Raw genomic sequence first — 24,615 nt, 5'->3', positions numbered from 1 at the left:
GTGTGGCCACACTCACATCAGGCTTGTCCTGAAGGGACTTAAAAATTGAAGGGATGTAACATGTGCAATCCGGGGAAAAATAAAGCACCCCTCTATGCCTCAGGTTAAATGCACACGATCCTGATGATGGGAATAGGTTTGATTTCAGGGTGACCCTCCCACTAGATACTGGTTAAGATGATACTGGTTAAGTTAGTCACTGGTTGAGTTAGTACTGGTTGAAATGGTACTGGATGAGATAGTCACTGAATGAGTTGGTACTGGTTGAGATAGTCACTGATTGAGATAGTCACTGGTTGAGTTGGTACTGGTTGAGATAGTCACTGGTTTAGCTGGTACTGGTTGAGATAGTCACTGGTTGAGATAGTCACTGGTTAAGTTGGTACTGGTTGAGATAGCTTTTCTTTAGTACACAATAATCATGTCTTCCTTTTCTGGTCTCTCCACTAGCTTACATAAATGTATCTTCTTTAATCTGTGTGTGTGTGTGTGTGTGTGTGTGTGTGTGTGTGTGTGTGTGTGTGTGTGTGTGTGTGTGTGTGTGTACACCATATATCAGTGAGTGGCATTCTTTTCCAGGCCAAGTTGCTGCCTCCCGGCCTGGCCGAGTGCTACAAGATAGTGACTGAAAACCCAGTGATCATAAGACAGGAGACAGTAAGCATTTCAAAGAAAGGTTTTGCTGATGGAAATGTTTGTCAGGTAGATGAAGAAGAGCAAGACTTTGAGGAATGGAAAAGAGACCAGGATAATGATGATGATGATGATGATGATGATGATGAGGAGGAGGAGGAGGAGGAGGAGGAGGAGGGAGCATTACAAGTGTCTCAAGATGAACATGGTAATTACTTTATTGATATTCCTGACAAAGGGGACAGTGCAGAAAACAATAAAGTCTTCACTGAACAGCAGACAGCTGCTCTTCAGACTGTTCGGAGGAAGAAGAATGTATTGCTGCCGAGAAGGATGCACAAACACCTCTCCTTCAGTTCTCAGGCAACACCAGACACACACACAGACATCTCTGGGGAAGACAATGGGGAGGACAAGGAGGAGGAAGAGTACAAGAAGAGCTCATCTGTCTCCACCACACCACCTCAAGAATCAAGCAGGAAGTGTAACATCTGTGGTATTACCATCACTGGCAAACCTTCCAGCTGGTGGCACACCCTTGCCAGTCCTCTGGATGGTTTGGAGACCATCAATGTCACCACTGCCCTCAAGGTAATGAAAAGCTATTTTACTAAGAATATCATCTGAGCTTTTTGCCAAGTCCATAAATGAAATGTAATGTCTTCCTTTCCTCAGTATTTTTGCCACTCAGGAAGTTCAAATGCTTTAAAGTATAACATTGATCATTCCTGAAGCCACCTTTGTCCTTGTGGTTATGTACATTTTCTTGCATGATATTTTTTAAATGTCTTTGTTATTTGGGGTTTTGAAGTGTTTTTGTCTTAATTGCCAGCTGCTGGAGACTTGCCTGACTAGTCTCAGCCAGAGTGTGCAGGAGGATCATTCTGTGTGTCTTCCTTGCTACACCAAAGTCTCCACAGGAATGAAGTAAGTATTGTGATACTCGACTGTTATGGCTTTTATTATGTTCATCAGTGATGGGTGTAGGATAAAGCCATGGGAACCTTACCTTAGGAGTGTCAGACACTCAAATTTTTGGAAGAATAAGAAAAATTAGTAGTAGTGATAGTGGTTGTGGTGACAGCAAATTGAAATAATGTTAAGTGGTGCGTTCACTTTTAAATGGTGGAGACAGTGATATACAAGAGAGCAGTTCACAAAGCTATTTTAAAGGTATGGCTATAAGAGGAGATTGAGTCACAAAGCCAAGGGCTGTCAGTGGCAGAATTGGAACAGAGACATTTCTTCCTTGATCACCTCATGCTAATTCCTGATGCATTGCCAACAGGTCCCAGGTGGTGCAGAGGATTGCACGTCACAAAAACATAGATGTTAGTGAAGTGAACCTGTCACGAGTGAAAGTGCGAATGGTTCCCAAGGAATGCCCGCAGCTGGGTGAGGTGTCTGGCCCACAGGAAAGGATCAGTGGGGCAGCCAAGTCATCAGAAATGTCAAGGTCAAGTGAGAGGTCAACAGAGAGCTGTCCTCCCCAAGTCATGTCAGAGGAGAGTGGTGATGGTGAGAAAGAAAACATGGATATTGAGAAACATGGCCACAAGAGAAAGCTTAACGAAGAGAATGTATTCTCTGACAAAAAGAGAAAGCTATACGAAAGTGATGTTGACATGATGACGGTTATGAGTGTCCCTGATGGTGAGGCAAAGTCCAGTCAAGATTATACTAGTTCAGGCACACTACCAGTCTTCTCTCCCAGAGGTGGCAGAAGGATTCATTGTTTTAGAGGAAGGAATGGAAGGTTTTTGAAAAAGGCAGCACCAGAAATGTTTGGTGTTACGGAGGAGTCACAGTCACAGCAGGGAGGGACTCTTGTCACTGATGGCCAGGAAGAGAAGACACCTGTGTTACAAGGCTCCTCAGAAGGAGTGAAAAAAACAAACAAGGAGTGCAAGGAAACAGAACCTTTAGTAATCCTCAAAGATCTCAAGTTTGTGTTGCCTCAAGAAGCATTTAGTGGGAAGACAGTGTCATCTCATAAGATAGAGAGCATCATAGAACCTTCAAGACTACTTTCATCTGAGCAGCCACTAGCCTCTCACAGTGAGATGGACACCACCTCATCCCCTCTACAGCTTGTCTTCAATGTCCTATCTACATATCATCCCCTGCCAAGTATCACCAGAGAGGCAGCTCCAGCAGCCAGCACCCCAGAGCACACAGCTTCTAAAGTGAATGGCTGCTGTGTGGTGTGTGGTGTCAAATACTTGGTACCTCTGAGTTATTGGCACACTGTGGAGGAAAATATCCGGCCTCCTACGCTGCTGGTGCCTGTTCGATGGGTGTGTATCTCCCTGGCCATTCCCCTCCCTGAGGTCTCTGCAGAGGATGCTCGCCTTGCCAGGGTCAGTACTCAACCTTTTCCATCATCTGCATCTTTTTAATGTGTCCAGTTCATTCCTGGTCTTTTTAAGTCTAGCACAAATACTGCCACTGACATATTTATCACAAACTGTTGAGAAGTTCTGACTACTTAGACAAACCACACATTTACTATGGCAATATAAACAGTGAGATGAATATTTCAAAAATAGTTCTCAAAAGTATCATAAACTTAAGATAAAAAACATCACAGTTGATGAAGTTGTCTCACATACCATCTCTCCTTGCAGTTGTGGGAAATGTGTTGGCTGCACTTAAGTGTGTGTAGTTTTGTTAACCCTAATCACATTTTTTACTTATACTCATTTCTTTATTTAATTGGTTATGTTTTAGTTTATTTATTAATTTGTTCATTTATTTATTTTAGGTGTGCAAGACCTGCTTTGAGCATCTTGGAGATCAGTTTGAAGTGTTTGTGAAGAGGAAGGTGGGAGAGTCATGTGGATTGGACGCTGATGCTGTGGATCTGTCAGAGTACTTGTTCACCTTCAACACAGAAACCATGAACCTGGAAGCTGACCCAAAGCAGCAGTCATACATTCATGAGTTTGTAAGTATCAAATAAATCTTGTGTTCTTGTCTATTGATGTATTTTCAGAATTTTAGGATGGAAGATAGTAGGAGTACTGTACTTGCTAAACTATTTAAATTTTTTCTCTGTGTCTTTTCCTACAGCTAGTGTTTGAAGAGTCCTGCTCACTTAACTCACTCTTTATCTTCTAGGCTGTGGAGCCAAGTGTACCTCACTGGCTGATGGCTTTTTGTATGGTGGAATCCCAACTGATATTAAATGATTTTAGGATCTTTCAGAATTTTTGGGATGGTATGGCATTATTTGGAATCAAAGAGTTCACTTTTTTTTTATCACATTTACTTGTATTGTATGTTGTGAAGATATTGAGACATAGGTTGAACCTCTGCTGACAATACCCTCAGAAAATCCCAATGCTGCCACTAATGAGTTGTTTCTAGGCAAGTTATTTTGCATATAGGTTATTAAATTCTAAATTGATAGACCATACGGTTGTTGGAAATTTTTTGACACTGGTGTAAAAGGTTAAGAGGAATGACAGGACTTTTGTTTGTGTTCTTATATCCAAGACTGAAACAGTTATTGTCGCACATTAGGGGAAGCTTGAAGTTTAAAAATGCAAAGTAACTGTATTTAACATTGGCTAAAGTAAAGTTGTGCTTTTTATTCTGTATGTTGTTGCTTCCAGGAGGATATAGGACAGTTGCTTCAAAGAATACAGGTGCTGGTGGAACAGTTCAGCATGGATGAGGTGATTGGCGAAGGTAAACGTCAGCCATTGCAGGAGCAGCACTTCTCTGTGTGGCTGGTGTTGGTGCTGAATGAACTCAGGATGCAGGTGGGAGCTGCTATTGGGGATCTGGCCTGCTGGCTGGCAGCCCTCATGCCTGTGGACATGTATGAGAGTGGGCTGAGGCCGTGCCCTAACAACCTGGCCTCCTTCCTGCTGAACACCACCCAGTGCTCCAAAGCCCTGACAGGAGATGTGCTGGAGGGACCAATTCCTGCTTGGGTTTTTGTAGGTGCTGACACACTTCAGGCCACTCAGGCAGGTACAGTGCAGGACAACAGAAATGTGGGTGAAGATCTGTGCTGGGAAGACTTCTTGCAATATGTGAACCTTGATGCTCTAATGGGAGGGAAAGCCACCCCAGTCTCAGTGGTGCACTTCACACAGGGGCTTGTGTATGCCGTGTGGCGCACCTCTCAGCTGCTCGGAGAGGGGGAGCATCAGGTGGTAGACTGGCTGAGACAGCTTTCCCCACTCCCCCTCACTAAGGAACAGCTGGAAAGTCTGGTCACAATGATCGGAAAGCTGCACAACCATCTTGAGGATCATCCTGAAGACATTCATGAACTAGAGTGTGCAATTATTCCACAGTTACAAAATGAACATTGTGCATCACAACCTCCATCAGACTATTTGAAAGCAGTCAACTTATCTTGGCCTAGTGTTCTAGCCTACAGCAGTCGTGTGTCAGGTGAAGACACAGATGGTGTTGAAGTTCACAATACTTGCAAAAGTTTTGAACCAAAGAAAGAGAAAAGTAATGCTCCCTGTACCAAGAAAACATCAATAATGAAAAACAGAAAAGAAAGTCCTACATTTAAACACAAAAAATCAAAGAGATTTAAATCACATCATTCAGAGATGCAAGCAAAAGTACCAAAAAGTGATGACAGTAATAGGGCAACAATCAACAGTCCATCCCAAGCCACACCATCAGGAGTAGACACACACACTTCTTGTTTTCCACACCCAGATAATCATCCAGAAGACTCAAATAGAGCTCTTGCTCGATCTCAATCTGAATCACTGCAAGATGATTCCATTGCTCACAAACCAGTTGATGGAACTGCCATCTCTGTGCCAGACCCAGGATTCTTATCAAAGGCTTTGGAGAGGACTGCAATTAATGATGAGATTGAGGGCAAGCTTGCATCCATCACTGGAATCTCAGAAGCTGCACTCACTGTTGAGTCTGAGGAGGCTTTATCTGTCAGTGGAACCTCACAGCAGAGTATTGGTGGGTCAGATGAAGTCATACCTTTTAGTGAAACATCCCAACACACTACTGATGAGTCTGGTGAAGAAGTTATACCTGTCAGTGAAACTTCAGAACAAACTGCTCAAAATACTGGTGAAGAACTTATATCTGTCAATGGAATATCAGAACAAACTATTGGTAAAGAAGCTACACCTGTCAGTGGAACTTCAGAAGAGACAGTTGCCATGATTGGAACTTCAGAACAAGCTACAGCCACTACTGGGATTGGTGAAGCTGAGCCTCTTGAAGAGACAGTTATTATCACTGAATCTCAAAAAACTGTTCCTACCAGTGAAGCTTCAGAAAAGACCACAGCCACTACTAGGTATACTGAAGAGATTGCTGCCTTCAAGAGTACCTTAGAAGATACTGTAGCTACCAGTGGAACCTCTGAAGTGACCACCACTACTGAGCCTGCTGAAGACACTCGGATCATCATTGAAACCTCGGAGAAGAATGCAAGAGTTACTGAGCCTATTGAAGATGCTGTTGCCACACATTATGCTGCTGATGAATCTGATGCTGTCAATGGAACCTCAGAAGAGACTGCATTGACCAAAGAAACCCTGGAAAAGACTGCAGTAATAAATGGAACCTTGGAGTTGGAGAAAACTACAGCAACTGGTGGAACATTTAACAAGATTGCAATGGCTAGTACAATCTTAGAAAAAGATATGTTGACCACTGGAACCTCAGAAGAGATAGTAGTTGCTTGTGGATATATGGAAAAGACTGCAGTTGCCAGTGAAACCTCAGAGAAAATAGCTTTGTCCAGTGGAATCTCAGAAAAGGCTTTAGTGATGAGTGGATCCTCAGAAAAGACTGCCTTGACCAGTGGAATCTTTGAGAAGATGGCAGTGGGCAGTGGAACCTCAAAGGAGATTGGACTGATTATATCAAAAGAGATATTAGTACCAAATGAGTGTTCTGAAGAGACCACAGCCACTGAAGTCTCTCTTCAGTACGCTCATACAGATACCACTCAGCTTGCTGCAGAGGTGCCTGCTTACTTAACATCTGCAAAAGAAACTGCAACCAGCAGTGAAATCTCAGGAAAGACTGCTGCCACTCCTGAACCTTGTGAAGAAACACAGAGCACCAGTGGAATCCCAAAAGAGATTAGTGCTTCTTTTGAACCCACAAAAAAGACTGAGGTTAATGCAGCACCTACTGAAGTGACTGCAGGCACCATTAAGAAGTCTGCAGCTTCCCTTAATTATCCTCAAGAAACTTTGACTACTGCAGGACTTGACCCCAATGCCAAGACCATTTGTCAGTTTCAGGGGGACACTTCACTCACTACTCAAGAGGCTGGTGCTGTATGTGAGTCTTTAGGACAAAGAAAAGCTACACATGATCATTCTGAAAAGATTGCAAGTACAGCTGTGCATACCACAGAGATTACTACTGCCAACACTAAACCTTCCACTACCACCAGTGGCAGTCACACCACAGATGTCAGGATGGATGCTGTCATGACCACCACTACTCGATATGCACCATCTTCATCCTCTGTCACAAACATGCTCACTACACCAGGCACAGAGAATGCTACCAACACCACACAAGTTACTGATGTTCCACAAGAGACAGTAGCTACAAGTGTGGAAGCAGAGACCTCAAAGACACAAATGATTGAGCTTGATGACATTTTCATTAAAACTGTGGGCTCTTTCACAACCTTGGACTCAACACCTGATCAGAGTTATACAGACACAGCCTTACTCCCTTCCCCTGATAAGACCTGTGCAGGCACAGCCTTGGTCCCTTCCCCTGATAAGACCTGTGCAGACACAGCCTTGGTCCCCTCCACTGATAAGACCTGTGCAGACACAGCCTTGATTCATTCCCCAGATAAGACCTGTGCAGACACAGCCTTGGTCCCTTCCCCTGATAAGACCTGTGCAGACACAGCCTTGGTCCCTTCCATTGATAAGACCTGTGCAGACACAGCCTTGGTCCCCTCCACTGATAAGACCTGTGCAGACACAGCCTTGGTCCCTTTCCCTGATAAGACCTGTGCAGACACAGCCTTAATCTCAACACCTGATGAGAGTTGTGCAGACACAACCTTGAACTCAACACCTGATGAGAGTTGTGCAGACACAGCCTTGGTCTCAACACCTGATGAGAGTTGTGCAGACACAGCCTTGGACTCAACACCTGATAAGAGTTGTGCAGAAACAACCTTGGTCTCAACGCCTGATAAGACCTGTACAGACACAGCCTTGGTCTCAACACCTGATGAGGGTTGTGCAGACACAGCCTTGGACTCAACATCTGATAAGAGTTGTGCAGAAACAACCTTGGTCTCAACGCCTGATAAGACCTGTACAGACACAGTCTTGGTCTCAACACCTGATGAGAGTTGTGCAGACACAGCCTTGGTCTCAACACCTGATAAGAGTTGTGCAGACACAGCCTTGGACTCAACACCTGATAAGAGTTGTGCAGACACAGCCTTGGTCTCAACTCCTGATAAGAGTTGTGCAGACACAGCCTTGGTCTCAACTCTTGATAAGAGTTGTGCAGACACAGCCTTGGTCTCAACACCTGATAAGAGTTGTGCAGACACAGCCTTGGTCTCAACACCTGATAAGAGTTATGCAGACACAGCCTTGGACTCGACACCTGATAAGAGTTGTGCAGACACAGCCTTGGACTCAACACCTGATAAGAGTTATGCAGACACAGCCTTGGTCTCAACTCCTGACAAGAGTTGTGTAGACAACTCTAAACAACATTCTGTGGTGAAAGTATTGTCAAGTGAAGTGTTTTCAAAGAAAACTTCTGCTCAAGCCATAAATCATAAATCAAAAGTCATTTTAAAGAGAACAAATGAATATGATAAGAAAACAACAGATTTACAGCTTCATACCTCAAGGAAAGGTTCAGAATCACAGGTGGAGTTTGAGCAGAAGAATGAATATCATGTCAATTATGTGAAGCAGAATGGCTCAAGTCCTAGTGCTAAGAGAAGCTCCGGTGGGACAAGCAACAACACTTCAGCCAAAGTTTGCATTGTGTCTGTCGCCAAGAAGGAGGGGAACACACTGCATCAACCACAGGACACTGTTGTTCAGGGCATGGAAAAGAATAGTGTGCAAATTATTCATAAATACAAGAATGATTCACCCGAGAAGAATGCAATGCTGTCATCCAAAAATTCTAAAGACACTGAAGTGTTACCAAGCAAAAAGAGAGTTCCTCAAGAAGTACCTCTAGATGTACATAGCAGTAAACCATCTCTACACAGAAGTGAAAGGGTGTGCATCAAAGTCTTCTCCAAGGATAAGACCTTAATACAAGAAAATCACAACATTGAGAGCTTGATGGGAAATAAAAAAGAAAGTGTGTGGCAATATCAAAACCCTTTTAAAGAGAGATTAAAACCAGTGAAAGAAGACAAGACCAGTTGTGGCTCATCACCAGGCGACTTGATATATCACCAAGAAGACACTGAGATCTCCTCTCTGTCATCCCCAAAGTCATCTTCCAAACATGTAAGGCTTGCCAGTGTTAGTCATATCAGAGATAAACTAAAGCACAGTAGTAGTAGAAGTGAAAAATATAAATTGGAAGTTACAAATAATTATACTACTCCAAAGGTGAATGAAAATGTTCCTGTCTTGAAAAATTCAAAACACAAAAACTTTTGTGCAGAGGGAACTTCAGGGAGGCATCATAAAGTTCTTAGTACAAGTGTAAAGAAAGTTAAAAACAAAAATGTCGAAAATTATGATAAAGAAAAAGTGGATGAAATACCAGAAAATTCTAGAGATGGAAAGAAATGTACAAACAAAAAGTACCATAAACCATTGACTCCAAAAAGTACAAAGGTTGATGTGGATGATAAGAAGAAAAGCTTTGAAAAACCGTCAGGGAAATCTTTATTGTTAGAAGAAAACAAACAGTCCAAGAAAGGCAAGCTTTCCTCCACAATAAGTGGATCAGAAAGATGTGTGAGTAAAAATGTGCCAGGTGTGACCCCAACCAAGCAAGTCACACCTTGCAGAAAGCCAAAAGAGAAGAAACAGAAACTCACTTTTGAGGAGCTCATGAATTATGATGCTGGCGGCCTCGGCCATTCCTAGGTACCTAGTAACTGTATTGTACAAACCCATGTAAATGTTGTACAGTTCATTGTGTCTTAGGGTGTGTAGGCTTCCTTGAAATGTACTTCTCATTTAGTTTTAGAAGTAAGCATTTTAAGGAAAGGAAGACAATTTTATGTTACTTTATATATATATATATATATATATATATATATATATATATATATATATATATATATATATATATATATATATATATATATATATATATTATTATTATTATTATTATTATTATTATTATTATTATTATTATTATTATTATTAAAAGGTAACAGTTCACTTCATTGTGTGTATGTTAAGGTGTGACCTAGCATGTGTGTGTGTTGGGTGAGATCTGGCCGAGAGTGAGGAAGTTACAGCCTAAGGAATGCCACACACATGGTAGAGAATAACAAGGCACATCAGCCTGTGTGACACAGTAGGCAGTGGCTAGGTACAAAATTTGTATAATTCTTGCTATCACCAGTATTTGAGTATGATTTGATGATTTATTCAGTGAGTAATGCATGGTCAGTTATGAAATACATATGCTCCTTAATGCAAGTTCCCTGGGATGCAAATTGGTCAAATGTATATAAACCTTTCCTTTATTGGTATTGGCAGCACATATATTAGTCAGATTTTAAATGTGGCATCTCATATCAAGTACATATTTAGTGTGGAGGGAAAAGTTTATGATAAAAAATGGAGAAAAAAAAGAATATTGTCTTAAAAATTCATGACCCCAAAAGCAAATAGGAAGAATTTTATAGAACAAAATTTTTAGGAGATTCTAGTCTTCCACAGATTTCTGGTCAGTTGGTATTTCTTATGTTTCTTCCATATTCTTGCTGTGATAGACATTTTGCAAGGAGGATATGTCTGTCATTCTTCATGCATTTGGGCATTTATTTCATAATGATGTAAAGTTGTAATTTTTTTGGGGGGATGGGAAGAACAGAGTTGCTTGTTGGATAAAGATGTATTGCTAATAGAAGATGCGAGGCAAATTATTTACAAAAAAAAATATGCTCACAAACTGTATATAGCATTATTGAAGAATAGGCTCTTACAGATTTAATTCAGTAAATTACATGTAAGTAAAGGATTAATGTACTTGTTCTAGTTCTATCAATTTTCTATCAGTCTGTATTGATCTATCCATCTATCACTGACATCTGTTCCCAAGAGCTTTCCCAAGGAGGTGGCTGTGAGAGAGTTCCGAAGTGTAGCAGTAAACTGCCTCATAATAGATTGCAAGATATTCTGATAATTATGATCACGGATTGTATCTAAATTCTGCCACACAAAAAACTAATTTAGAGCCGAAAGATAAGTCCCTAATTATTAGTATCTCTTTTCTCTCAGAGAGCATCCTCCAAGGGGTGGCCATAGCTAAAGATCCTAAACCTTTCGTTTCTTGCTTCTTCCTACCTTCTCTTACACCTATTTCACATGTAATCCTTTACCTTTCCATCTTCCAAGTGGCCTTTCTCTCCTTTTAGGATGTTAATTTTCATTTATTCTTTGTCTCTGTCCATATATGACCAAAACATTTTACTTTTCCTTACATTCAGCTCAGTTTCCATCTTGCACACATTTATTGATCCACCACTGGTAGAAAGATCATTCATTCTGCAAGCAACACAATGCCATCTGCAGACAGACATGCTATCACAGCCCATCCCATTCCATCCAGTCTTAGCTTTACACAAACATTAACCAGTAAATTTTCACCATCTTTATGCACCCACCCATACAAATATTAAACTTAGGAACATAAACATAACACATGACCTGTTTTTATTGTAAAACCAAGCTCCCCCTCCAACCTCACATCAGCATTTGTCTCCATATAAAAAGACTTCATTCCTTGCAACAACTGTTGCTTGTATACTATAAATTTCAAGAACATTCCAGAGAGCTTCACTGTTAGTACTTTATTATATGCTTTTTCTATGTGCATGAAAACTGCATTCACATTTTCTCTTTCCGAAGTACGTTATTATGATGGGAGCTGGACAGCTGTGTGGTGGTGCTCTGTTTCCAGTAGGGCTTGTAGATAGTGTGGTTGTTTACATGAGATCTTGATAAGAGGAGTAGCACCAAGTTATATAGTCTCATATCTAGTTTGGGAATTCTTAAATTCTATACTGGCATTCCTATTGTGAAAATGTTATCAATACCTGTTTTTTTCCCTCTCGTAAGTACGCCCTGCTCCTCACTAACCTCTCATGCACACCTTTTCCCCTCCCGCTGCTTGCTCTCTCCTAAGTTTCTCCCAAACTTTCATAAATGAATTACTTACTTCTATCACCTTTACTTTCTATTTCCGAGATATGTACTAAGTTGTTCTCCTCACATTTAATAAATCTCAACAGTATTTTAGCTCATTTGTAAGAATAATCATGTTGTAATATCCAGTTGGAATATAATATTTTTTCACATTAAGATTTTGTATTTCTTTATTTGTATACAGTTACAAACCTGCATGTATCATATTTTCATGAACCTGAAAGACAAGGTACAAAGAGCTTGTTATATGAATATGTTTCAGTCATGGGATTTCCTACCAGTGGAATCTGTTGTATATGCATGCCAATCATGTGAAGTATTGTATACAAGAAGATAGTACTTTGTCTTCCCACATATCCTTGTCCTTCCTATTACATAATTTTATCTTCAGTTCTCATGTCAAACCATCTAAGCTGTGCAATTTTTTTTGTGTCCATCTTGTCTTGGCCACCACTCTTCACTGGGGTGTCGGCTCAGTATGGAGTACACTACGTAAGATGTCTTAATAAAAGACAATTTAATAACAAGCTGTCATACTATGCAAAGCAGCCCACATATTCCACATCAATTTTTTTTTTTTTTTTTTTTTTTGTTATAAACATTCTTAAAGTACTGTTATAAAAATTTATCCCTACATACCAAGCTGACATTCCTGCAAAGATGGGTAACCAACATAAAGACATACATGCAAGCTCTCTCTCTCTCTCTCTCTCTCTCTCTCTCTCTCTCTCTCTCTCTCTCTCTCTCTCTCTCTTTTACACACATACATACAACTGAAGAAGGAAGGCTTTTGTCCAGTTGACTTCTGGATGTGTAGGAAGGACCTGGATCAAGGAGAAAATACACAAGCTTCCCCATTGCATATAATAGTACTTTAATGCTTCCTGTTGCTCCATACTAATCATAAAATTGTTCAGTATACCACATACACTAAATGCTACTATTCTCCATCATATGTCAAATCTACAACACAAAAGGAGTGTCAAGCTTACTGCACACTGCTGGTCTCTGATGAAACATTATTTAGGGCTGCATGTTGCTGTGGATATATTATATAAAAGTAAATATAAACTTTGGGCCTATCCACACTATATGAATGTGTTCCTCTTGCCTCTGAAGCAGTGTTACCAGGTAAGGGAAAGGTGAAAATCTTACTCTATTAGAGAGCCTGTTTCTCTGCCCTTACCAGACAAAGTCTGCATTTAGTATGCTACTTCACACCACTCAAGAGGTGGTCTGGCAGTTCAGAATGGATGTAAACAGTTTCTATACACTCCTTGCTAAAGTGGAACATACCTAACAAAGTAGGATACACACTTAAGGTAGGTATGTGTGTGCAGAGCCTTTATCAAAACAACACTCGGGTTCTTAACATCAGGATGCTTATATGCAGTGTTGCAGAATACCATGAGAATATTGGAGCAGAGCTTGTCTCATTATACCGAAATATACCAACCCATATGTGCAGTTCTCAAAAACAATTACTTAGTGAGTGATTGTTTAAAGGATACTGATGATTAAAACCAATATTACACCAACCAGAGAGAACAGTTTATAGTGTTTCACTCAACTGCCCTCACAGACAGCTGCTTGCTCATATTTGCCTGTCACTTCCCTACTTCTGATGTCATCTTTGTGCCTGCCACTTCTCTTCTCAGCTTGCATTTTTGGAATGGGGCATGATAACAGCACTTGCCTATCAAGCACTGCCCAACAGTGTGGACAGGTCTTTGAACTTAATCCTAATTGGCAATTTTCAGGAAGACAAACAGGCAAGTTATGTGTGGGGGCAACGCAGTTAAGACGCATTCATTACAGTCTCAATATAACCAAAGATATCCCTCTGTCGTCCAGCAGTTGTTCTACACTGTATTTATCCCATGTGTAAATGCATCTCTAAAACTTCAATATTTGTCAAATACATTACCCCACATACTCACTGGGTTTCTCAAGCCCACCACACTGAAGTGATCTACAGTTAAACCCTTCCTTCCTTCCTCCATTCATAACAACATGTGACCCTAAATACTGCTAATGTGCCATCTCTCCAAGCACCATTCACATATGGATTTATCCTACCATCTTACATCCTCATACTTAATTTCTCTTTTTTTTCTTTCACACCTAATTTTCTCCTTTTATTCACTCTTTCCAATTCTTCTTACTATCTCCCCCTCTCTCTCTCTTTATAAACCATCAGTGCAGTATCATCTACAAACAATTCAGATACCACTCTTTACCTCCAACAATCATTGGCAAAGACAAACTAAATTTATTCTTACTGGTATTACAATATGAGAGAGAGAGAGAGAGAGAGAGAGAGAGAGAGAGAGAGAGAGAGAGAGAGAGAGAGAGAGAGAATTTCTTGGAATTATACTTGGAATAAGAAAAAAGTAAATGAAATAGGAGGAAGTGAGAGACCAAATAAATTTTCTCATCAGAAGGAAAATAAGGTGTGTGTACCAGGAAATTGGTTTCCTATGAAGATCAAATAAAGTTTTTCTATACTTTCAGATAGAAAATTTGAGCAGGGAAATTACATATTTGCCATTAAAATATACTTTTAAACCAACAGGAATAAAGTTTGTCTTCTTTACATTATGCTGGAAATTTGTGAAATGGATTAATGACATAATGGAGAACTCCCAGACCCTTCATGAACACACTGGTATTTACAAGCATATGATATATGGAAAATAATTACACTATGAATATTGCATTGATCAGTGCAGTTCCTTAGACCTACTATTGACCCAGGGCAGCTGAGGCTTGTGTAAGGCAGCTCCAGAATACAGTGAGAGGGGTGGGGAAGCACTACATTGTTGCCCCAGGGTACCTCTCAACTATCATACCAACACCCTGCAACAAACAAACAGGTCAGTAAAAGCATTTCTTTATTTCTGTAAGAGTAGTGTAATACATACTCATGTGCAACTGGAAATTTTTTCTAATAGATTTCCAAGCAGGGTTGGTTGGAATTTAACCTTGGTAAATGTACAAAAGTAGAATTTGGCATTAGTGGCAGGTGTACACATGACTAAGATGAGAAATGAAACTATAAAGAGACTGGCATAAGAAAAGGTCTGAGAGTGAATGTGGTGGAAAATATGTCACTGGAGAATCATATAAACAAAATACCAGTACAGTAAAATCCCTCTCATCCGGCATTCGAGTATCCGGCAGCTTCAAGTATCCGGCACATTTTTCCCGGAGCCTTAAAATCAATAAAAAAAATCAATGTGTACTCATAAAATCAATTAAAATTCCCGTGCCAGGCATACTTTGTCCCCTCGCCACCAGAGCGCAATGCTTCGCACCACCCGCAGCCCACTGCACTTTGTTTACTCAGTGACTCAGTCCTGCGTGTGCACTGTTTATTGCCTGACGCCTTCATCATGCCTAAAGTTGTAGAAAAGAGGAAGCGTGTTGTGCTTACACTTAAGCAGCTGATCAAATCAGCTGCTGATTAAGATCAGCTGATCTTTGTTATGGTAAGATGCGTGAGTGTAGGGTGGTGATTGTGGACATAATTTCACTTCTATTCAAGTATCCGGCAATATTCAAGTATCCGGCATGTCGGCGGTCCTGTTGATGCCGGATAAGAGGGATTTTACTGTAGTTCTTAACCTATTGAGAAGCATATGGACAGCATATGTACATTTGGAAGAGGAAATTACAAAAATAATAGCCACAATGGTATGAGTGAGGTTGGAATATGCTGCAGTGAGTAGAAACATGAGTAGAAACAAAAAAAGCTTGAAAGAGTACAAAGAGTAGAAACAAAAATGGTGCCAGAACTAAATGCTCTGCCATATGAGAAAAGAATCAATAAAGTGAAGCTTCCAACACTGGGAAAAAGAAGAGTGAGAGTTCTAACAGTGGTATACAGGAGAGGGAGCAAAGTGAAGAAGCTTGACTGAGAAGATCTGTGTGTGAAATATAAGAGAAACTAGAGGACACAGTAAGAGAATGAAGATGACCACTTGCAGGAGAGATGTGAAGAAGTATAGCTTTCCAAGTAGAAACATAGAAGCATGGAATGGACTGAAAGAGGAAGTGGTCTCCTTTCTCATATGTTACAACTAAGTCAATGCAAAAAAAAATTCAATATAAGCAGTATTTTTCAAGTCTGACAGTGTATCCCTATGATCATGCCCTATGGTACACACCTGTCCACCAGCAGCACATGCAGTGATGCAGGCATATTGTCCATCCTCTTTGATAAGGCGGTGGGCAGCGTGCATCAACAGCCGCACACCTACAAATAAATGCAAATCAATGCAACTTCATTTCAGTAGTTTACTTGTAGAAATTAACATAAAAATGGGGAGGGAAGCTTTCTGCTGCCTATAAAATCATAAAACTCTCACAGCAAACTGGGGAGATCCTGCACATCTTTATTACATGTTGTGGAAAGATATGTCACAAGAAACCTAAAAGTAAAATCTTGAATACTACAAATGATGAAATAAATTATGAAGATGCTACAAGAATTTTTTTGAAATTTTATTTATTTATTTAATTAATTAATCATTTTTTTATTTTATTTTATTATTAATTTTTTTGGGGGACTGGTTATGTCTTGTTTCTCTAGGTTATCATGGCTAGAATGGTACCTCCTAAAGGACTTTGGATTTGGCATTTGAAAACTATAACCCTGAGTGAATGTCCTTCCTACCCTCAGACTGAGGCCAGGATTTGAACCTGTGTGCCTCAGCATCCCTCAGTTTCCAAAACACACACAGTTCCACTGTACTATGGCAGTCCCTAGGAAATGCTACAAGAATTACAATGCTAAAAAGGGTAACATTTGGTAAACAAATGAACTATCAGTTAACAAGGGTTAGCAAGAATGGACACAAGGACTCACCTGTAGCACCAAATGGGTGACCAATGGAGAGAGAGCCACCCCATGTGTTCATCTTGTCCATGTCAGGAGCACCAACCTTCCCTGATCTTCCCTGGTAAGTTTTGCCAAACCAGTCTGAATCCATGGCTTTCATGTTTGCCAAAATTTGTCCAGCAAAGGCTTCATGAATCTCCCAAACATCAATGTCAGAGTTTTTCAATCCTGCTTTCTCCAAAACCTGATGGAAAAAGCCCTTATGTCAAATCCACAAACATTCAAATGTACAGTGGAACCTTGGTTCTTGAACTTAATTCATTCCTGAATGCTGTTTGAAATCCAAAATGTTTGGAAACCAAAACCATTTTCCCCATAGGAATCAATGTAAAATTGATTAATCCATTCCCATACACCTGTCCACCCTGTCTTAGTGGCTTATGACATATGCTACCACTGCCAAGATGGCCACTCCACAATATCTCCAGCTCAGAAATTATTTATCCACAAAGGACATTGAATGAACTTAAGTGACACAGAACTTGTCAGGAGATATTGTTTAGACCATGCAGGTATTCTCTTTATCACCGATCTAGTGAGGGAAGCTTTGCAGAGTGACCCAGAGAGGAGCAACCCAAAATGAAGGTGATCATTACACTTAGGTATCTTGCTGCTGGGAAAAGCTACTGAGGAAATGCAGTTGTGCAGTAGTGATGGCATTTTGGGTCATCAAAAGAGCTATATTTGGCTCAGGATTACTCCTGAGCAAGAAGAAAACTGTTTATGTTGAGGCTCTTCAACAAAATTACATTTAACTTATTTCAAAGATTGAATTACTCTTATCCACTGCGTCTCTCCTCCAAATACATAAAAATGAAGGGAATATTTATAGAAACTATAAATTAATAATAAATGGCAGCTTTTGCTTTGTCTTTTAGTATTTGAAATCAAGTAACTTTGTTCAAAAACTGAATTTTCGCAGGGCAACTAAATCAATTGAGTTAAAAATTTTGTTAAAAACTGATTTGTTCAAAAGGGAGGTGTTTGGTAACTGAGGTTCCATTGTATATTAGATTTGCATAATTAAGTCATCTTTTGCAGCAGTGCAAGAATGCATAATCATTACTTTGCAGCTCAATCCCCTGTTTTTATTGAACTCCTCTCCAAAACAGTTATTTCTAGAGAATAATTACTTTTACTTTTTATTTAGGTACAGTGGAGCCTGAAAGTTTAAGGATGAAACTTACAAAGTATCATTATGCATTCTTGTTCTGCTCTTTAAGATGTCTTTGCAAACATACCAAATTAGTATATTGTATAATTCATATATAATAAGTAATTAAGATGGGTGAGCCATGAGAACCTTTGGGGTTGCATAGGAGGGGCCAAGTAGCAGCTGGTCCTTAGGATCCTGGGAGACATAGGTGAAGTCCCTGACGTAAGCCTTGGGCTTCCATCCCATCTCCTTGGCCTTCTCCTCTGTACACAGCAAGCAGGCTGAAGCTCCATCAGTCTGCAGATGGAAACAAAAGTTTGTCTTTCCTTTTCTTCATACAAGTGACCTTCTACCAAATAAACAGGGCTTATCCATCTACCTTCCTGATATCTTGCTCACAGAGTAAGAGCAAGGTATCAGGATATTTGTTGTGCAGGACTTTTCCATAGATTTGGAAGGCTCCTCTGTTGTCCTGTTCTCATCCTCTTTTGAAACATGACAGCAAAGGTCTCTTCAAAGCTAATCTAATAGACACAATAAATTAGCAGGAGTGATGTAAGTGCTGCAGCAGGACTGTCAAGGTTGCTGAGGTACCATGGATCTCTTTACAAGTCCTGATTTTACTACACTTAATTTTATAAAGCTTGGTGCTACTTACCAGATAAGAGGCATTGGCAGCAGTGATGGTGCCATAAGGTTTTACAAAGGCTGGCCTCAGCTTGGCCATCTGTTCCAATGTGGACACCCTGATGCCATTGTCTTTCTCTACAGTCTGGTCCACTCCTGGCACCTTGAAGGCCACCACATCAGAGAGATGGCCAGCCTCCTGGGCCTTGTGGGCTAATGTATGGGACCGCAATGCAAAGTTATCTTGCTCCTCCCGAGACACCTGATGATGAACAAGACAGCAAGGTGAGGCTCCATGCACTTACAGTAGTCTCAACATTTGCTGGAGGTCAAATAAGACAGCAATGTAAGACATCACACAACATTCTTACATTTACTGGAGGTCAAATGAGAATCAAGTATGGAGAGATTTATGTTTAAAGACAATAGGTATATACAATGAAATGATGAGTGAAGTACAAGTACTGACTGAAAGTACAAGTACTGACTGAAGAGTACAAGCAAACCTTAAATGCAGCAGAAAGGCGGTCAGCAGAATGTCCCATGGTCTCGTTGGTGGAAAACTCAGCAACGGCTGGCAGCTCAGGCATTAGGTGCTTCATGGACAGCTGGGAGAGCAGACTCAGCCGAGCACCTGAACCAAAAAGTAACCATAAAAAATTCACACACACACACACACACACACACACACACACACACACACACACACACACACAAAAAAAAAAAAAAAAAAAAAAAAAAAAAAAGCAATGTTTCAATCTCCAAGCAGTTGTACCCAGCCTCCTTGGAGTGGATGTAGATGTCACATTTGTTGCTAGTAAGGAAGCTGTTGCTACAGCTAGTGTTGTGAATCTGTGCCCAAGACCACACAAATGTGCCTCAGGTCTTGTCCATAACAACTAGGTGCACACACACACACACACACACACACACACACACACACACACACACACACACACTGTTACCTGTAGTTTTTGCCTTGTTGAGTTTCAGCATAAGTTCTCTCATTTTCCGTGAGTGACGAATAGGGACATCTGACATGAACTCCACTCCACCGGCAATGCAGGCATCATACACTCCTGCGTGCATCAGTCCTGCACCTACAGGACGATAAACAGCTGTCATCACTTCGGCTCAAGGTACAATGCATGGGGATGAAAGGAGCAACTCAAGACTTGTAACTTTAGTAATACAACAACTGCAGATTTGATTGTCTCGGTTCATACACGAGATGTGATGCACTAACACCACCTCTCACTCTATCCTGACTCATTATCACTATACTAAGACTTAATCCCCTGAGCACCAGTGACATATACTGTATTTTGCGGTGTAGAAGATGCACTTTTTTACCTGGAAAAGACTGTGAAAATAACCACATGTCTTCTTCGGTGAATGTCAACTCATACAAGTCTACAGTCATTTTCTTTTTTACTTTTTAATTTAATTTAATGGAAATAAAACCTCCCTTAGACATGGAAAGTTGTGTATTATATTTACCCAAACTTAATGTTATAGTTAACTAGTGGCAACACCACATTAGCTTTCCCCAGCAACAACGGGCTGCTAGACCAGACGCACACCACTCATTGTTTACTTCACCTCACTTGCTGACTGGCTGACCCAAACTGTTACCATGTACAATTCTTTATATATCATAAATATTTACAGTAAATGAACTTAACGAAAATATAGTCTGACGAGCACTACTGAATGAAGATAGCGAATAATGACTGTGTTCTTGTGTGACAATGATTATATATTGGGCCACAGTTTTGCTTGTCTTTTTTTTTTTTTTCCCTAGAAATCTTCCAAAAGCAGGGTGCATCTTTGACAATGCAGCATCTTCTATGGCACAAAATACAGTATAAACATCAGCAGTAGACCACCTCTAAGTTGCCAGTGACGTATATATACAATGTGCTACCAACTAAATTTAGCGCGCAATAAGTGTCTACTCGTTGTCTCCCATGTTTACCTACAATGCAGGCCAGCATTTATCTCACCAAATTCCAACCACAAATTCCTTCCACTACTGCATGACTCAGTTACCCCATTGCTGTCAGAGTGTGACCATGTCTCATCGTAGTACTGACCTCATGCATACACCAGAGATTGAGAAAGTGCCCTGTAACTTGCCTAGTGTTTTTTGTAATAATTCTAGTGACAACAGCATTATTTCAGAATCTGATAACAATGCTGATGACCATGATTATGTGTGTAGTGGTACTGAGAGTATAAGTGGTGAGGAAAGTGAGGTGCCTACTCCTAGGTTCCAGTGGTACATATCTCTTAGCTGTACCACTCACATTATGAGTGCCAAGAGAAGGCTGTATGATGACAGTAGGAATGATGAGGCCATAGATGACCCTTCATCACTGTCTACAGGGCCACCTGCTGCAGCATGCCTCCCCTCCTTCCGAGGCCTCGCTGCACAAGACTTTCTTCTTTCTCTCACCCCTATTCTGTCCACCTCTCTAACGCAAGAGTTAACCAGTATTCTCAGTCATTCATCCCTTTCTCTGGTAAACTCTGGAACTCCCTGCCTGCTTCTGTATTTCCACCTTCCTATGACTTGAATTCCTTCAAGAGGGAGGTTTCAAGACACTTATTCATCAATTTTTGACCACTACTTTGACCCTATTATGGGACTGGCATTTCAGTGGGCATATTTTTTTTATTGGATTTTTGTTGCCCTTGGCCAGTGTCCTTCCTACATAAAAAAAAAAAGACAAATACGTAGAAAAAGACATTGGAAATAATCTCCGAACATGGATTAAGCTGTGATTATCTTATGCAGCATCCATGTATAGAACGTCGATAGAAGTTACTAGTACATTGTTATTTATTTCAAACACCAGTGAACAGATAGAATATACATAAGAAAATTAAAATAAAATAAAAATAAAAATAAAAAATAAATAAATAGCATAAAAAAATAATAAATAATAATAATAATAATAATAATAATAATAATAATAATAATAATAATAATAATAATAATAATAATAATAAAATAAATAAATAAAACAATAAAATGGCCAGCACTCCAGGAGTTAAGAATGTGAACAAAATATCAAAGGAGTGAATGCAAGCCTGTCACTGCTTTCAGGATGGTTATCCTCCATTATGTTGATTTATTCTTTTTCTATTTCTGCTCAAGCCATGGAGATTTAAAACCTAGAACTCAGTAATACAAATCACAAATCTCCCTGGTTCTGGTGTCTCACAGAACTGTAATTGGACAAATTTTCATCAAAACAGAACAGGTTCGAAATTTTCAAGCCTCATCAACTCTCCTGCAATACTAAGACAAGTGAGTGGAATGTGGTAGTGAAGAAATCTAGAATAAAGCACAAACAGTTAATTCTCTAATCATTCTGTTTTGCCTTCTTCAGACCTGTTCACTCTTTCTGAAGAAGGCAACAAATGAAGCATCAGAGAGAAAAGTCCTTCTGCTTCATTGTGTTTCCTCTCATCACCACATTCTCCCTCTCTTATCAACTTTCACTGTGTCACTTCAAAGATCAAGCAGAACCAATGATGAATATGAAACAGACAACAGGTGTGTGATTCCTTGTGTGACTTACAGGTGGTGATGGCCTGGTTGGCAGATATGCAGGCCATGGTAACAGTGTGGGCTGGAGTCTTGTCTGAAAATCCCGCTCCCAAGGCTGCCTCCCGGGCCACATTTGATGTCTTCACCTCCTGAATGACAGTGCCCATCACAATGTAGTCCACCACACTCTTGTCCAGCCCCATCTTTCCAACCAAGCCTCTGCAACAACACACTTAAGATACTTTTTTTTGTATATGCAGCAGGAGAAATATAAGAAAATATGGGAAGCTGCAACAAGTCATCAGACCTGTACTATCACATAGCAGTCTCTGCATGAAACATACCTACCTATTTCCACCAGTCATTCTCACCCATAAATTTATCTAGTCTTCTTTTAAAGATCCACAATGACCTGGCACAACCTGATTACTGAGTCTATTACATTCATCTAACATTGTACTTAAATAAAAAAATTCTTCCTACCTCTTTTTAAAATCTAGCTTTATCAAGCAAAGACATCTGCTAGCTGCTACATTACCATACACACACTCACGTGAGTGCCTGCCGTGCCAAGTCGTGGGGCATCAGCTTCTGGTATTGTGTGCCAGACATAAGGAAGGGTGTCCTCACTCCCTCTACCAACACAATGTTCTTCATGCCTGGCTTTCCCAGTGTGGCCTTGGTCTTTGCCTGGACACCTGCTACTGCTGCCAACTGGGGGGAAGAGGTGACCAGTGTCCGTACTCCACCTGTAAAAGCACCACAGAATCATGTCAACTTGAGCTACAAGGTCATGCAGCCAGTGCATGCCTTTTTTCCACGCAGCCTTCCACCTTTTCTGACCCTTGGAGGATTAACTTTTCAGCATGTAAAAGCTTCCATATGAAGAGTGGCAGTTGACTTAAAGGGGATCAACTAAAATAATTCTTTTTCCACGCAGCCTTCCACCTTTTCTGATCTTTGGAGGATTAACTTTTCAGCATGTAAAAGCTTCCATATGAAGAGTGGCAGTTGACTTAAAGAAAGGGGATCAACTAAAATAATTCACACCTTTTTTGCTATGCATCTGCTCTCTCTCTCTCTCTCTCTCTCTCTCTCTCTCTCTCTCTCTCTCTCTCTCTCTCTCTCTCTCTCTCTCTCTCTCCACACACACACACACACACACACACACACACACATATATATATATATATATATATATATATATATATATATATATATATATATATATATATATATATATATATATATATATATATATATATATATATATATATATATATATATATATATATATATATATATTATACACACACACTATTTTTTTTTTATTTTTTTTTCTTGTGCCTCTTCCTTCTCTTATTCCTCCCCTTCCTGAATCTTCTCTCCCTCCACCTCCTCCTCCTTTCCCTTCCCTTTCCTTCCTACTTTTTCACATTAGTATAATAATAATCACAAAAAATTACTTACCTTTCATGACATATAAGTATAGGCAGGTAGAGGTTATTTCTATGAATATAATGGCAACATGAATCTACAGCTACGTCAGTCAGCAATATTTCAATCCCATGTCAAGCTGTTCTAATAGTAATAACTGAACTGTGTACCTTATGCAATACAAAAAGCCTGTCAGTTAGTTCAGTGTGCTGAATGAGCTGAAGTCTATATAAAACTGGTGGTTTGAGTTTCCGTTGTTTCAGATCGTAACACAGATGTTTGCCATTGCGGAGTGTGTGGAAGGTCGCGGTGACAGGGCCGTGGGAATTATGGGACGTAGTGAAGATGGGTCGTGATGGGTAAGGAATGCAGTAACTGAGGGCGGTGGTGACGAATGGCCGCTCGAGCAAGAGTGGCTGCGATCCCTAAAGGTAACATTAGCCCTAATCCACTCCCTTATCTTGACCCAAATCTTACCCTAGTCTAAGGATTCCAGCCTAACACGTCTTCATTCCACCGAACAGAGCCTCTGCCTGAACTGTTGAAGCTTGAGATTGAGGTCATTGAGGTCACATGATCCCTGATTCGATGTGGGATGAACAAAGTGAATAATAGGTAAATTGAGTAATAAAAGAACCGTCGTCCAGCCCTTTCAACTTTTTATCACCACAGAACATCGTCATACCTCACAATAAACAACTCCCATGCCCGTCATCTCATGATAGAAAGGGATTGCTGTTATGTACGCAATCCTGGGATGTGCAATAATGAAGGGGAGGAACAGTACGCACCATTGTGAAGGGCGGAGAAGAGGGAGGAAGAAGAACGAGACACTACCATCGCTGCCATGTTGCCGGTGGACTGGTCGCTGCTACTCAAAATATCGACATTTATTTATCAACATATAAAATGTTCGAGTAATCACATGGTTATA

General features: G+C 40.3%; 2 protein-coding genes across 3 annotated transcripts in view; one reads left to right on the top strand and one right to left on the bottom strand.

The window, feature by feature from the left end:
* The window catches only part of LOC135116001 (uncharacterized), a 23,359-nt gene extending 10,587 nt beyond the window's left edge, over nt 1-12,772 (top strand). For both annotated transcript variants that reach the window (XM_064033207.1, XM_064033208.1), the window contains exons 5-9: nt 580-1,224; nt 1,466-1,560; nt 1,922-2,993; nt 3,398-3,580; nt 4,251-12,772. In XM_064033207.1, the coding sequence (XP_063889277.1) occupies nt 580-1,224; nt 1,466-1,560; nt 1,922-2,993; nt 3,398-3,580; nt 4,251-9,704 (7,449 nt within the window). In that variant the 3' untranslated portion in view covers nt 9,705-12,772. The remainder of the gene's footprint in view (nt 1-579; nt 1,225-1,465; nt 1,561-1,921; nt 2,994-3,397; nt 3,581-4,250) is intronic.
* LOC135116002 (trifunctional enzyme subunit beta, mitochondrial-like) lies at nt 12,152-24,615 on the bottom strand. Its single transcript, XM_064033210.1, has 10 exons — nt 24,473-24,615; nt 22,798-22,993; nt 22,276-22,463; nt 19,651-19,785; nt 19,192-19,319; nt 18,717-18,947; nt 18,206-18,355; nt 16,870-17,086; nt 16,169-16,257; nt 12,152-14,858 (listed from the first exon to the last, which is right to left on the bottom strand). The coding sequence occupies exons 1-10, from the start codon at nt 24,528-24,530 to the stop codon at nt 14,814-14,816; spliced, it is 1,437 nt and encodes a 478-aa protein (XP_063889280.1). The 5' UTR covers nt 24,531-24,615; the 3' UTR covers nt 12,152-14,813.

This window comes from Scylla paramamosain, chromosome 30, assembly GCF_035594125.1.
Source record: "Scylla paramamosain isolate STU-SP2022 chromosome 30, ASM3559412v1, whole genome shotgun sequence".
Taxonomy (NCBI): Eukaryota; Metazoa; Arthropoda; class Malacostraca; order Decapoda; family Portunidae; genus Scylla; species Scylla paramamosain.
Note: the sequence above shows the minus strand (reverse complement) of the source record. Positions and strands in the feature narration are given on the sequence as shown.